At 47.6% G+C, this 15,577-nt stretch overlaps 1 protein-coding gene across 1 annotated transcript in view; it reads left to right on the top strand.

Annotated features, from left to right (window-relative positions):
• LOC138566782 (cytochrome P450 2G1-like) overlaps positions 1 to 15,577 on the top strand; it is a 498,767-nt gene that overhangs the window by 183,247 nt on the left and 299,943 nt on the right. The window contains exons 4-5 of the mRNA XM_069644433.1: positions 5,915 to 6,075; positions 8,808 to 8,981. Of these exons, the coding sequence (XP_069500534.1) occupies positions 5,915 to 6,075; positions 8,808 to 8,981 (335 nt within the window). The remainder of the gene's footprint in view (positions 1 to 5,914; positions 6,076 to 8,807; positions 8,982 to 15,577) is intronic.

Here is a 15,577-nt window from a genome sequence, read left to right on the forward strand (position 1 = left end):
GAAAAGTTAGTTTAAAGAGTAGAGAAGGACAAGCCCTCGTATTGGCGAAAGGTTTCACACACCTTCCACCGCGGCTGGACGAAACAAACAGCCGTATTTGCACAGTACCTTTAAATGGAGAAGAAGCTGTAGCTGAGGTGGACGTTCCTGGCAGGTCCTGCAGGCTCACTGTTCCTGAAGTGACTGTCGGTCTGACATGAAGTAGGAAGACTGGAGGGTCCTGCACTGCCAAGGGAAGAAACCATTAGCAGAGCAAAGCAATAAATAAAAGATGCGCTCCTTAAAACCCAAGCAGGGTCCGACCTTCCTAGCTATCCGGTAAACTGTGCAGAAATTCGACCAGAGGAGGGAGTCCTGGCTTGCAGTTTGGGTGAACTGGTTAGTCCCACCAGCTCAGGGGAAGAAGATTCCTGGAAGATCTTCTCTGTCATTGAAGTCTGAAGATTCGGACCTGGAACAGGGCTTTACCGGACGGTTCAGTCATTGTAGGGGTCCTCTTCTGTCAGCTCCTCTTTGGTTCTTTCATTCCAGTGGCGACTCTGCCTTTCCAGCCCCAGAGACCTGCTTTTTATGCAGTTGTTCCCCCATTCACACAGCCTGGCTGTTAATCACACAGCAGGGTGGCTGTCCCGCTGGGACAGTCACCTAGCCAATCAAACAGGAGTGTGACTTGGGTTACCAAGGGAACCCATGGCAGGGGTCCTAAAACCCCTCCCTCACATTGTGCCTACCCAACTTTCAGGCGCCTAAGGAGGGCTTCTGTACAGAAGCCCGCGAAAGGACAGTGAACAAAGGAACCAAACCTGGTTTGGCACGCAGAGTAAAACATGAGAAAGACATTTTCAAAAAGAAATGGCGAATAAACCCAGCCGGAACCAACTTAAAACAAATGTGGAACAGCGGATTAAAGTTTGAGGCTACCAAGATAGCCTAAAACAATAACAAGATTTTTAAGATAACCACGGTAGGAAAAAATAGGGTAGTCACCACTGCCACCAGCCAAGTCTTAATGAAAATGTAGCGAAACAATGCTCTAAGAGAAAAAGACAAAAAGGGATAAGTATTAACCCTTTCTAGTACTCTGTGTAAGATAGTTTGCACTGGGTCTATGGATTCAAAGAGACTAATAAAGTCAATGGCAACTTTACATGTTCTGGGAGACAGTAGTCAGTCCCAGAAAATGGAGTCTGAGTTGGGAAGTCTAAAAGACAACCCTATGACACTGCACTGAAGGTGCTGTGTAACACACAGTAAAAAGATGATGTCCATGGAGTAGGTGAGGCTCCACAGTCTATAAACACAAAAAAATGTTAAACACACACAGCAAAACACATGTAAGAGTGGGAAAAAGGTTCACACTCTTACCAGGTGAAAAAAAAAAATCCTACAAATCAGTAAAGCTGCTGAGGGACTCAGTAGGTAAGGGAAATTAGCCATTCTGGAGAATTCTTCCTAACAATGTCGGGGTGAAGGATGAGAAAGAGAGAAAAAGCTGAGTGTTGTCAGCATAGAAGTGGTAAGAGACTGTGAAGGATGAGATAATAGGAGCAAGAAGGAAAGTGTACAAAGAGAAGAGAAAAGGGCCAAGTAAGGAGCCTTAGGGGATACTGTGGGCGAGAGGAAAGGAAGGGAAGGCATAGCCATTCCAGAAAACGGTGAAGGTACGGTTAGATAGATCGGATGTGAACCAGACAGGAACAGACCCACTGAAGCCAAAGGAGGAGAGAGAGTCGAGTAGTAGAGAGTGGTATACTGTTTCAAAGGCAGCAGATAGGTCTAGAAGAATAAGGACAGAAGAGTGTTTAGCGTAGCGGGCTTTGAGGAGGGAGTTAAGAACGGAGGTAAGAGCTGTTTCAGTGGAGTGGTGGGGGCGGAACCCTGATTGAGTAGATGGGAGAAGAGATAGATTAGAGACTTGTGCAGAGAGTTGGGAGTATAAAAGGCGTTCAAGGAGCTTGGATAGAAAGGGTAAGAGAGGAATGGGGTGAAAGTTCGATATCAGAAGGGGGTTTGCTGTGGGTTTTTTCAGGATGGGAATGATGATTGCATGCTTGAAGGCAGAGGGAAAGGTAGAGGTAGCAAGACAGATGTTGAAAAACGAGGTAGGGAAAGGTACCAGGAGCGGGTAGACTTTGGGTATGAGAGAAGTGGGAAAGTGATAGCAAGGGGCAGCGGTGTGGTGAGTTTTAGACACGAGAAGGGTACTTCAGACTCTGAGACAGGAGCGAAGTTAAGAACAATGGTGGAGGGGGTTGGGCGAGCTGGAGAGGAGGGAATGTATGAGGGGGATTGTAGAATATCTTGGCGTAGCATATGTACTTTGGAGGAGAAAAAGTTCACGAGATAAGTAGCAGATAGAGGTGAATCAAAATAGGGGTCAGGAGTGGGAAGAGAGAGAAGGTGAGTCAGAGTTTGAAAGATGCAACAAGGGTGAGTAGCTTGAGAGTGGAGATGATGTAGAGGAGGTACCAAGCACGATCCACACTCCAACCGCTCATTTTGAAGTTCCAGGAACGTTCATGCCGAAATATGTGACGTATGATGAGAAAATAAACTAAGAAACAGTATGGTTGAGGTATGCCAGGAAATGGAAGCCCTTGAGCTATTATATTTTAGGTGATTATTAACCTTCCTCAATGACTTTGTGCTGGCTGCAGCACCCGAGGCGGACCAGTGGGTACCTCAAACACACTAAAATAATAAGGAAAACAGTGAATTTGTTCCACCATTGAATGCGCTGCCAGCTCATAAAAGTTATACATCCAAAATGACAATATTCATCAGAGTCAATTACAGTCCAAATACAAAATCAATTTCTGGTCAAACATGGATGAATTTTTGCGCGATTTCATTATATTTGCTTCCAATAGCAGAGTTGCGTGCCAACACGTGTTTCGACCCCAAGGGTCATTCTCAAGGCAGAAAGTAAAGCAAATGAGTATCCGCTTGTAAATGTTACAAAAGAGTCTGCAACAAAAATGATGCCATCCTATACTCAATGTGAAGGTACCTTCACTACGCAATGTCTGAGACTAGCCAACAAGACTTGTTGGCGCAGAAACGGTACTAGCAGACGGTAGCTTATTTGAGGTTTTGCCATTGACGGCTTGCTGTATGTTGCTATTTGATTGACTGGCTAGTCTCAGACATCGCGTAGTGAAGGTACCTTCACATGGAGTATAGGATGGCATCATTATTGTTGCAGACTCTTTTGTAACATTTACAAGCGGATACTCATTTGCTTTACTTTCTACTCAAGTTCTGCCTTGAGAAAGACCCGTGGGGTCGAAACACGTGTTTGCACACAACTCTGCACTTGGAGACAAATATAATTAAATCGCGCAAAAATTCATCCATGTTTGACCAGAAATTGATTTTGTATTTGGACTGTAATTGTGAAAATAAACTAGCAGAGAGACGCAGAGGGGCTCTGTCCAGTACCTATGAGACTGACAGCACCTATTGAAGTACATACACCAAAGAAGACCTGGACAGTTAGGTACCCATTGAGAAAACCGTATCGACAAATGAGACAGAATGATGATTTTCAAAATGCAACACCTGAAGAAGCCAAGAAAATACTAAAAGAAGGCGAATGGTGACATCATAAAAACCCAGACTCACTCACATGTAGAAGATATGACGACCAGTGGATGATGAAAAGAGACAAACCCTATGGATAAGTGACATCCTGAGTCTAAAGTGAAATAATTGATGTCAAGTGTCAGAAACATATGCCATAAGTGTGATGAAGATATTCAGCCAGTTTAAACGTGTACATATGCAAGGAACTGCATAAAGAAAGAATTCATGAGGCTTGCTTAAGCTTAGTGGTAAGATAGATTGTGGCAAGTGCCACCTATACATATCTACCTCAAAAGGAGCACTTTATATAAGTATACTTCCACTATGTACAAGAGCAGAACCAACCAAAAGTTACTAAAGGTCTCAAGAGGAGAGCTTCGCAGCAGGAAAATCGAGAATTAAGGACAGAGAGAAACTCAGACGAAGGCAAGTCATGCCAAAAAGCTAAGGTCGTATTGGCTGAAATAGACCCACAGTGGATACAATTAATGAAGACAAGAACAGAGTATCCTATTCAGAAAGGTCAAGATAAGCCACAGATGGCTGATGGCTAGCAGAATTCAATCAAAATCACGAATTGCATGTAGAACACTGTCGAAATCACGTGACCGAGCAAACAGAAGGGATGAAACATTCACACCTACACAAGGACTTGTGCCATACCCCGACACCTTAACTTCTCCAGACCAAGAAGCAGTCTTGAGGCCAAATTACAAAGAAATAATTGACATATCACCACTGACGTGATGAATGATTGTTGCAATAATTGGAGGGAGGCTGGGGGAGCAGACAAACTCCCTGCACCTGGCTGGCTATTCTGCATGCTGCTAAGCTAGTGGAAAAGTATGAGTGGGGTTGGTGCCAACCCAATCATAGTGGACCAATAGTTAGTAGTCTAGGGTCCTATAGTTAGTAGAACCACTGAGACGTCATACTTTTAGTGACGGTTACATTAGCCATTTTGAAGGAAGGGCTTAGATGCCCCACCTGACACTGTTTGTCCAATCCCCTCACTCCGTTACCATATACAGATATAGCACCTATATTAAAGTTACCTTCCTGGAACCAATAGAACTGCATGCCAGATTTTAAGTGTTACACCTCAGTGATAATGAGGTTTTAGTATAAATGATGTGTTTTTTATTAAATTAATTGGAGTTGTTGAAGCGAGAAGGAAGATCGAGCAATTGCTGATGTTCACAAACTCCCTGTTTTTTGTACTTGTCATTAAATGGACTCCCTTTGCCAAGCCATTGAGTTGTCATTATTGATTTGATGCGAGAGTATTAATCTGCATCCCCATCCATCTCGAGGGTGCTGCTACTCATCTTAAAGTGCTGTTGGGAAACCCTGAGCTCTATGGGTCTGTTGCGGTCCTACTGCACAAAGGTCTGAGAAGTAAATTAGTTTGGCAGATTTGATGCAGTTGTCATACAGAGTGTGGTAGGAGAAGTAAGTTGCCTGGTTGGCTGGAGAGCGGTGCTTGTGCCAGCGTCTTTGAAGGCGGCGAAGGAGGCAGCACATAGATGAGAGATGAGGAGAGAGCCAGGGTTGGGTGGGTGTGCGATGAGGCAGAAGGTGGTGAGAGGGTAGAGTTGGTCAAGGCTAGAAGTGAGAGATGAGGAAAGTGTGGCTGTAGCCTCATTCGCATAGAGAGTGGAAAATGAATGAGAGGGGAAGGGAGTTGGTACAGGAGTCGTAGAAAAGTGAAGAATTAAAATTGCATAGGTCGCCTCGGGAGAAGGAGCTGGAGGGAGGGGGGAATGGGAGGGAGAGAAAGGGGGGAAAAAGAGACTGAAGAATGGTCCGATAAGTTAGTAGGGAGGTCAGATACAGAGGAAGTGGTGAAAGTAGTAAAGAATAGTGTGGCCGTTGCTTTTATTTAAGTACTTATCATATTGTGTTTATTTGGAATCTTCCACGTACGACCTACTGACCTGTAGAGTACAGACAGACATTTTCTCTCATTAGTACATGTGAAGGCAGAATACTTTCGACTTTTGTCTGTTTATCATCATGACTGTAACATCTCTTGTGCTCAAAGTGTGGGCGTAGTGCATAGCCGTGTTGGCTTTCCCTTAAACCTATGTCTAGCGTAGGATTTCATCACAACATACTCATGCAGATAATTATGTGTTTAAATAGATAATTTCAACATAACACAATATCACAATTAATTTGTTAGAATTGCTTTTGAAGAGGGGTATTAAAAAAAAATACAAAACATGTGTAGAGTTACAATTCACAATGTTGCACCAGTCAAACTATGATAGCTGGGCCCAACCTCAGACTGATTAAACTTCTTTGCCTTCACTTATTCCTATTCCAGAATTGCCCTTTGACCCCACATATTTCTTCAGCAAAGCTGTGTCCAACGTCATCTGCTCAATAGTCTTTGGGAACCGGTTTGACTATGAGGACAAGAAGTTTCTTGCTCTGCTTCAACTATTCAACAGCAATTTTCGCTTCCTGAGTTCCTCATGGGGACAGGTATGTTTGTGGAAAACAAGGTGAATGACTCATTGATGTATTACTTGAGCTTATTTCTTTGTGAAACTCAGGTATGTTTGTGATATGTAAAAGAAAAGGTTATTTGTCTTGATATCCATCTTACAAAGTGTGGTTTTGCAATTTGAGTTGCAGTGAGGTCTTGTGATCCTCCACCCATCTTTTCTCATGGCTTGACCCAAATACACAATAGATATTCACATTTCTGCGAGATACCGTATGACATGCTGGCAGACCATAATGGTGTGTGGACTAGCCCATGAGATTGCCAGGAATGGGGTTCTGCTCAGTGTGCCAATAACAGTCACCTGCATAATCAACCAGCCTGATTTGGTGGGCTCTGGGAGGACCAGGAGACCTTTATAAGGGTCATATCAATTGTATTTTCTCTTTGTGGGTTTTGTTAGGCAGTAAAAGCAGGGCTTTACTATTATTTTCAAAACGTTTTGTTAGTTAAAGGACGAATCCCGGTGATCTTTATTGACAGTACATTATATTTGAGTGCTTTTTGGGTTTTTGATTTGCCACCTTTGTCTTTTTGTGGGTTTTCAGGCCCTGTTTATTATTTTTATATTTTACCCTTATTTTCCATCACTCCAATATAATTCCTCTTTCCTTTCCTCTTTGTGTGTAACCAAAAAGTTAAAGAAACAAAAATAAAGATGTATTTTCTTTTGTTTTACCAATCCCATGTGGCTTTTTATTTGTCTTACCTTGCCTTGAGTGACCATGTGTCTTTAATCCTTCAAAACAATCTCTTTTTTTATTCCTGTCGCACTTGTTTGTGAAACTGACCCGTAAATCACACTATCTATCATGTTGTAGTCACCATTCCTGGGGAGTCTGAGAACACTGTGTGACCCCATTTGTTTGCCCTCGTCAATCACTTGAATTGTGTGTCAGTCCTTCCTAAGAAGAAGGACGTTGAAATAATACAGCAAGAAGGGACTTCCAGGCGGGCAAGGAGGTATACTTCTCATAGGATGTGTATATTACCTTCAAGGTGGTCCCTGTGTGGAGAATGGTGTGCTTTTTGTGGTTGTGTGCCTTGTAGGTTCCAGATGCCCTAATTCAGGGCAGCTGTTGCTTAATGTGGTAGAGTCATGGGGGACTGGTCCGGAAGTGGAGAAGAGGCAAGGGTGATGGATGGGCTGCTACTTACAAAGGGGTGGTTGTGGTTGGGGAGGAAGCAAGACTGAAATCAATAGAGGGTCTCACCAGAGGAGACCACAGAGAGGGAGGTTAAGGAGGTAGGGTAGACAACAATGCAGTGTTTGTCACTGACACAAGATGAGATGGCAGTGGGGTGTTGTAGGAGGCAAAATAGAACATGAACCTAGTATGCACCGGCAGGGTTATAAGGGCATGGCTACCATCAAACTCTGGTCCGGCACTGGGTCCCACAAAAGGGGACTTACCGGGCCATTCCGACCTTGGAGGGCCCGGTAATTCCCTTTTGCAGGATCCAGAGCCGGTACGTCCCCACTCACATTTGAGCCCCCATAGGGCTCAATGGGAATGGGGAGATGGTAGCAGCGGTACTGTTCATAACGATACCGTTGCTACCATCCTGGTCTGCTCGCAGGTGCCACTCTGCATGCCTAGTCTGACCAGGCGTCCAGAGTGGCACCTGCGAGCAAACTCGTAATGTTGCGGCATGGCAACAACAGCGCTGGTAGCACTACCGGCTTACCACAACAGTCTTAATGAGGCCCTTTGTTTAGGTAAAGGACCTGGAGCATTTGCATTTTTTTTTGTATTTCATATTTTTATTTGGATTTATATAGCACAAACCTAGCTAGGAAGCAACTAAGCACTGTAGATGTAATTCTGGCTAAGATAGGTCGGTGAAAGGAGAGTTCATGGGTTAAAGTAGCTTAGATATCTCATATTACAGCAAATATCCATAACAAGGAGTAGCAGCTCTTAAGTGACATCAACCTCAACAGGTGGGTCTTCAGTTCCCTTCTGAACTACAGGACTGTTGAAGCAGTTCAGAATGCCACTGGGATGGTGTTCCAGAAGGCTGGGATGTAGAAAGTTATCGCCTCTTTCCTGGTTTTCCAAAACCCTAAAACAGAAGCTAGCAAGTTGATCCTCCAACTAGCAGTTAATCATCTATTGGTGGCATGTCGCATTTTTCATGACTGTTGCTCATCAGTTGCAGTATGCATGGCAGAAAAAGAATGAGCTGTGTACTGAAATATCAATGTGATTTTCATTGACAATATGAGTGTGGAATATTTGTACAATAAATATTGCCCGACCCCAAAACCATTTATCTGGCAGTTATTTGAAATCATAGATAGCACATGGAAACTATCAAATGCTGCAGCCAGTTGCACAACATAGTTCCAGAAGAGGTGAGTAATCTGAGTACACTACATTTAAAAAAGAAGAACAATATGTACTAATATGCACATTAGTCAATATGTTATGCTTTCTGTCTGACCATGTCGGCCCCTCTACATACAATGATATATCTACTTAATGATGTGATGTTTTGCTTTTGTTTGAAATAGAAGCTGTTTACTAGGTGTCCAGCCTACTGGGGTGAAACATATGCACATTCTGAGATGTTGTTGGCCACCCACACAGCACTATAAGAGAACACACACCTAACACCAGGAAGGGGTGTCTTGCACATATGAGAAGGAACAGTTATGCATTGCAAATAGTAGGTGATTAAAGAATCGGCTCCACTGTTGTTTCAGATTCTTAATCAGTTCCCTGCCATTCGTTTCCTGCCTGGACCCCACAACGCTTTTTTTCGAGAGGTGAAGATGTTAAAAAGATTTGTGAAGGAGGATATCAAAGAACATCAAGAAACACTGGATCCAAGTAACCCCCGCGACTACATTGACTGCTTCCTCATTAAAATGATGCAGGTGGGTTTCAGATCTATTACAAGTTTGCAGGAATAAATCTAGGAATATTACTTTAATCTGCTTCACCCTCCAAAAATGTATCTATTATGTCAATTTGGGGACATTGGGGGCAATTACTGTGGCATTACAGCCCAGACGGACCCGGTAATTGCTCATTCCCGGGCGTCAGAAACTCAATGGGAATGGGGAGGATGGATGCGCAAGGTCTGCGAGCGGGTGCCGTTCCGCAGGCCAGGTCAGACCTGGCGGGCAGAAAGGCACCCGCTCACAGGCCTCGTAGTTTACCGGACCGGCAAACTTGTAATGAGGCCCATTGTATTTTTCCGTAAGGTATAGAATAAGAGACATACCATATCCCCAAATTTCATTGACACATGTTTAAATAAATCCTCTTTTTAAAAAGACAAGTCAAGATTCTAGTTTGGCAGTGGTTTGTTTAGTTACCGTGGTTCAATGTCGTAACATCCACCACCTTCAAACTGTTATTTTAGATATGGACATATTGTGGTCTGTTTGATTAGCATCTGCAGCTGAAGGACATCAGGTATCTGTGATGACTTGATACTTTTTTTTTGTTTTTAAATATATTTTATTAGTTTCTTTACAAACAATAACAAAGAGTAAAACAGGTATCAGTGGAAATGATTGAGCATATCAGAGGAAACAATTAAATTCCCAACTGTCCACCCCACCCTCCCTCCCCTCCCCACCAAGACCACAGTAAGCACTAAGTTCATCAAGAGTCCATGCTCGGGCCAGGGTTGCTTTACCCAGCTGTCTCGCTCTCTTGTGATTCAGGGTACAGCGAGGGTACAGTTAAGGCCACCCATGGGTGTAGCTCTTCGCTGGAGTTAAGCCTCTGCACTTGGACCGCAGTCTCCCAAGCCGCGGTTTCCGCAGCGATCCACTTTGTAAGGTCCCCCCACCATAGGGGCATAGTTGCGCCTTTGGGGCTCTTCCACACCATGGCAATGCGCCTTTTGGCAGTTATGTAAATAAGGTCTCTTAGCCTGTTGAGGGGTTTGTTCTCCCTGCTGCGCCTAAATCTGCCCAAGATGCATGCCGAGGGCTCGTCCACTTCGATGTCAATGTCTGCACCAGCCACTCTATCCCTCACTTGAATCCAGAATTCCCTGATCACTGGGCATCCCCAGAACATGTGGGTCATGCCTGTCTTGGGTTCGCTGCATTTGGGGCATGATTGAGTGGTCGCACCAGTGAATCTGGATATGGCTTCCGGGGTGAGATACGCTCTGTTCGTGACGTACAGTTGAATGAGCTGTAATCGGACGTTCCGGGAGATTTTTTTATGGTAGTGGGTTTTATCGCCCCATGCTTTGTCTTCGAAAACCAGATTCAGTTCGGCCTCCCATTTGTTTCGGCATCTGAGGTCCTCTTTGGTGGAACCCCATAGTAAGGCCTCATAGATACGTGAGGTTTCGTGGCCTCCCTCGGCGGCATTAAGAATCGTTTCGATGCATTCATTTTCATCAATCAGGTTGCCAGCGACAGGCCACCTGCTAGTTAGGGTCTGTATGACCGCTCTGTGCAGTAGGAATTGCCCGGCCGGGAGGCCAGTGGCGTCGCTAAGGTCAGGGAAGGGTAAAACCGTCTGCTCCTGGATCAAGTCCCCAAGCGTGGCCACCCCCAGGGGCTCCCACTGAGTACGGGTCTCAAGTTGCCCCCAGGAATGGGCGGACATGAGTGCAGCTATGGGGATCTGTGGGGAGTATGGGTCTTCGGACCCGACCAGTTTGATGGCCCTTTTCCAGAGTCGGTGTCCCAGCTTGACGAAGTAAGGGCAGTGTACGAGAGCCCCCCTCTTGGTCCACAGCAGATCCCTGAGCAATAGCTGGGGGAGGGCCGGTTGGAGGAGGCGGGTGTCTGTTGTGCTCTTGTCGGCCATCCACCGCACAATGTGTCTTAGCTGGCTGGTTAGGAAGTAAAGTTTGAAATTAGGGATCTTCAGCCCACCCCTCTCGTATGGCCTCTGGAGGGTCTCCAACGCCACCCTATGCCTGCCTCCCTGCCAGAGGAAGCCCCTACAGAGTTTGTTGAGGTCTTTAAAGAACGCCGAGGGGAATGTAGAAGGGGATGTTAGTGAAGTAGTGCAACAGGCGGGGCAAGGCGACCATCTTAAGGAGGCCTGCCCTCCCGGCCACCGAGAGCGGAAGCCGCCCCCAAAACTCCATGGACCTCGAGAGGGAGTCTTTGGCCCTTACGGTGTTGAGTATGTGTTCCGTGCAGGGGGTCCGATGTATGGTTATCCCCAGGTATTTAAACGATGTTGGCTGCCATTCAATATCTAGGGGAGGGAGGGACCCGCAATGATCACTGTGTAGTGCGGCTAGGGGGTAGAGGCAAGATTTGTTTTTGTTAATCTGGACCCCGGTATGCTTATGAAAGCTATCCAGGGTTTCAAGAATGTAAGGTAGGAGGTGTTCGGGGTCCTGAAAATATAAGAGGGTGTCGTCCGCATACATGGAGACGAGGTGAGTTATCCCATCTATGGTGATGCCCCCGTCTCCATATTCCTGTCTCAGGTAGGCTGCTACAGGCTCGGCTGCAATGATGTACAGCATGGGGGATAGGGGGCATCCCTGGAGGGTGCCTCTGTGCAGGGACCATTTCGCAGAAAAAGGTCTATTAGTTCGGACTCTTGCCGTGGGGTTGGCATAAACCAGCTGGGTCCATTTTAGAAATACGGGACAAATTCCTATCTTTGCCATGGTAGCATATAGCCATTCCCACCTCACGGAGTCAAAAGCTTTGGTGGCGTCTAGTGATGCCACCGCAGGTTTCTGTGGTCTTCCCTCAGTACTATAAATAACATGATGCAGCCTACGCAGGTTCTCAGTAATGGATCGTCGGGGGACGTATCCGGTCTGGTCTTGATGGATCAACAGTGGGATCACCCTGCGCAGTCTGGAGGCGAGTAATGCAGTAAGGATCTTGCAATCTACATTTAGCATGGAGAGGGGCCTGTATGAGGCACAATCTGCTCCGTCCTTCCCAGGTTTGAGTAAGGGTATTATCACGGCCTCGCTCAGGGAATCCGGAAGGGCGCCACGCTCGAAGGCCTCATTGTAGACCTGGGCCAGTATAGGGGCAAGTGTTTCCTCGTAGGTTTTATAAAACTCCCCCGGGAGGCCATCCGAGCCCGGGGTCTTCCCAGCCGGTAGCGTTCTGATCACCACCTTGACCTCATCGGGAGTGATGGGCTCATCGAGGGTCTCTGCCATATGCAGGTCTAGTTTTGGCAAATCGATGATGTCAAGGGCGTCCTCGATCCCTGTGTCCGAGGGGGGGGTCTCAGAGTATAAATTATGGTAGAAGCTGGAGAAGACCGAGTTGATTTCCAGTTGGGTGTGCACAGTAGTGCCATCAGGTGCCAGTATGTGGCATATGGGCGGCCTGGGGGTTTCCCTTTTGTAGAGCCAGGCTAAGAGTTTCCCGGGCTTGTCTCCCAGGGCATGGACTCTCTCTGTGTGTTTGGCGTAGCTTAGTTTGCCAAGGGCTTCCCAGTGCTTTAGGCAGGGTTGTCTAAGATCAGAAATTTAAGTAAATGATCGGGAGATGAGTCAGCCCTGCCCTCGAGGGTGCTCAAGTCTCCCTCGGCCTGTTCCAGCAGGGTTGTGATGGATCTCTGAGAGCCCCCGGCTGCTGCGATCATCTCACCCCGCATGACCACCTTATATGCCTCCCAGGCGGTGCCTATGTGTTTAACGGTGTGCAGGTTGTTCTCCCAATATTCTTCGGTCTCGTCTCTAATGTGCTCTCTGAATGATGTATCAAGTAGAGCTTCGGCTCTCAATCTCCACGTGGGCTTGGGGGGTCTAGGCGGGAACACTTCCCAGGTAACCAGCAGGGGAGAATGATCGGACAGCACCCTCGGCAAGTAATGCGCGTCAACAAACATGGGCTGCTGTGTCTGGCTGAGAAAAATATAATCTAACCTGGTATGCACGGCAGGTGGAGGGGAATAGAAGGAGTACTCACGTTGCCCCAGGTGCTGGTCCCTCCAAATATCACTTAGTTGTAGCTGGTGGACTAATCTGGAAAGTATTTTGGCCGGAGGGGAGGGGTGGTCGTGTTTGTCGTCGGATCTATCCAGCAAAGGATTGAGGGTGCAGTTATGGTCGCCCCCCCATATCATGATTCTGTCCATGTACGGGGTGAGTCATGTGTAGAGGGAGTGGAAGAAGGTAGTTGCGTCGTGGTTGGGTGCGTAAGTGCTGACCAGGCACAGTTCTTTAACCTCAATGGAACCACAAACCATAACCATTCTCCCCTCGTTGTCTGATTTGGTGCTGGTCAGCCTGAAGGGGACCGTGGGGGCAATCCAGATCAGGACCCCTCTGGCATAGGAGGAGTATGTGGAACCGACTAGGCTGCCGCACCAAGTTTTGGCCAAGGCGTCCAGTTTTTTGGCTGACAGGTGAGTCTCTTGGAGCATGGCGATTCCGACCTTGCATCTATTCAAGTAGGACTGGACGCGTCGTTGTTTGACAAAGCTGTTTAGGCCTCTAACGTTCCATGTGACAATCTGAACTGTGTCAGCCATAGTTGTTACGTAGTCAGACGAGTGGGGCCGGCAGGACTCTGAGGCCCTCATTACGACCCTGGCGGAGTGGGTCTACGCCAGCGTTATTCGCGGCGGACCCGTCCGCCCTACTACGAGATCCCGTAGCGCCATGGTGAGTTTTCCGCCCGTTTTTTCCGGGCGGAAAAATCCATGGCGCTACGGGACCTCGTCGTTAATTACGCCACCGTAATTTACGGTGGCGTAATTAACTCCTTCCCCACTCCCATTATACCCTATGGGGCAAAAATGGGAATGGGGAAGGGTAAAATGGGGATTGGGGATTTACCGCCCCGCCAAGGTCGGAATGGGGCGGTAAATCCGCCAACCCCCATGGAAGTATCGGCAGCTTTCCGCCGTGCTCCATGGTGCATATTGCACCACGATCTCCGCCAGGGTCGTAATGAGGGCCTGAGTCTTATTGATGCCGAAATGCTTGACGAGTGCCTCCGCGGTCTTGGTGATTTTCGTTTGCGGTTCCCAACTGTGGTAATAACTCCCCGTTTCCCACCCTCTCCCCTTAACTGTAAACAACCCAAACATAGAACTAGCCCAGCGAGGTCACCCTTGTTATGACAATCCCGTTTCCGCTCCATAGACCGTACTTGGGTCACTAGGTGCCCTACGGGTGGGTATATACACCCAAAATAAAACAAGAAAGGATAGAAATTTCCAGGGGGAGGAGTGGGCCGTGACTCGGGTGTCTCCGTATCAGGATCCGTTCAGCTGAGTAGGGGGCTCATTCCGCCCTCCAGTGGTGGGAGAAGGCTGCTTGAATGTTGTCGGGATGACGGGAGGAACGTTATCTAGGTTTCCGCTTTTTTCCTTCGATGTCAGGAATTTGCTGTCCATCCATCCAGTCTCTGGCCTGTGCCGGAGTTTCAAAAAGGTTTGCCCTGTTGTTGTGCAGCACTTTGAGTCTCGAAGGGTACAGGAGCATGTAGCGTAACCCAGCTGCCTTCAATCTGGCCTTAGCGTGTATAAACTGGGCTCTGTTCATTTGAACCTGGAAGGTGTAGTCAGGATAGATTGCAATTGTGGCAGAGTCTCGTTTGATTTGACCACCTGCTCGAGAAAAGGCTAGGATCACTTCTCGATCTCTGTAGTTAAGGACTTTCACGATCACCGGACTGGGTGCAGCTCCCGGCGGAGGCCTTTTAGCAAGGGATCTGTGTGCCCTTTCAATGGAGAACCCTTGGGAGAGTTTGCCAGCTCCCACCTCTTGCAGCAGGAGGTTCTCAATATAGTTAGTGGGATCGGAGCCCTCGATGCCCTTAGGTAGCCCAAGGAGACGAATGTTGTTGCAAAGGGCTCTCCCCTCCGCTTCTTCCGCCCTGTCTTCCAAGTTCTTGACTCTTTGCTGGAGCTCGTCTACGTCTCGGAGGAGTTGCATTTTGGATTCTGTATTTTCCTTGGCCTGTATTTCAAGCGTGTCAGTCCTGCCGGCCAGGGAGCGGACATCTTGGCGCAGAAGGCCCAGGTCGACTGCAACAGCATCGATTTTGTGCTCCATCGTTGTTTGTAGAAGTTTGATGGCCTCGAGGAGCTGGGTGTTGCTGAGTTCGGGTACCGCCGGTGCTGTGTGGTCCGAGTGAAGACTTGTGGGCACACAAATCATGCTCTCAGGGTTAGGGGATTCGCTGGCGGCGTATGTGTCCAAGGTGGTCTGCCGTTGCTTGGGCCTGCTACTTTTACCGGCCATCCTGTGAGGGCACAGTGCTCTCGTGCCAGGGGCGTCGGTGGTAGGCTGCCGTTAAGGGGCGCAGCGGGGTTATTTGAGCTGTCGCCACAGGGCCCAGGGCATCCGAAGAGGCAGGCGTCAGGTTTGAGCAGACCGGGGGTCCACCAGATCTTGTGGAAGTGGAGCGTCGGGCCGGAGTTAACTTCGGCGACACTCCCAGGCGCAGATATGCGTTGGCAGGGGGGGGACAAGCCCCCGGTGATATGCGGTCACAAGTCCTCAGTCGTTGGCTACCCCCCACCCCGCTCACCTTCGCGGCTCCGGCCAGCCGCA

The sequence above is a fragment of the Ambystoma mexicanum genome, chromosome 2p, assembly GCF_040938575.1.
Source record: "Ambystoma mexicanum isolate Mex_15411 chromosome 2p, UKY_AmexF1_1, whole genome shotgun sequence".
Classification (NCBI taxonomy): domain Eukaryota; kingdom Metazoa; phylum Chordata; class Amphibia; order Caudata; family Ambystomatidae; genus Ambystoma; species Ambystoma mexicanum.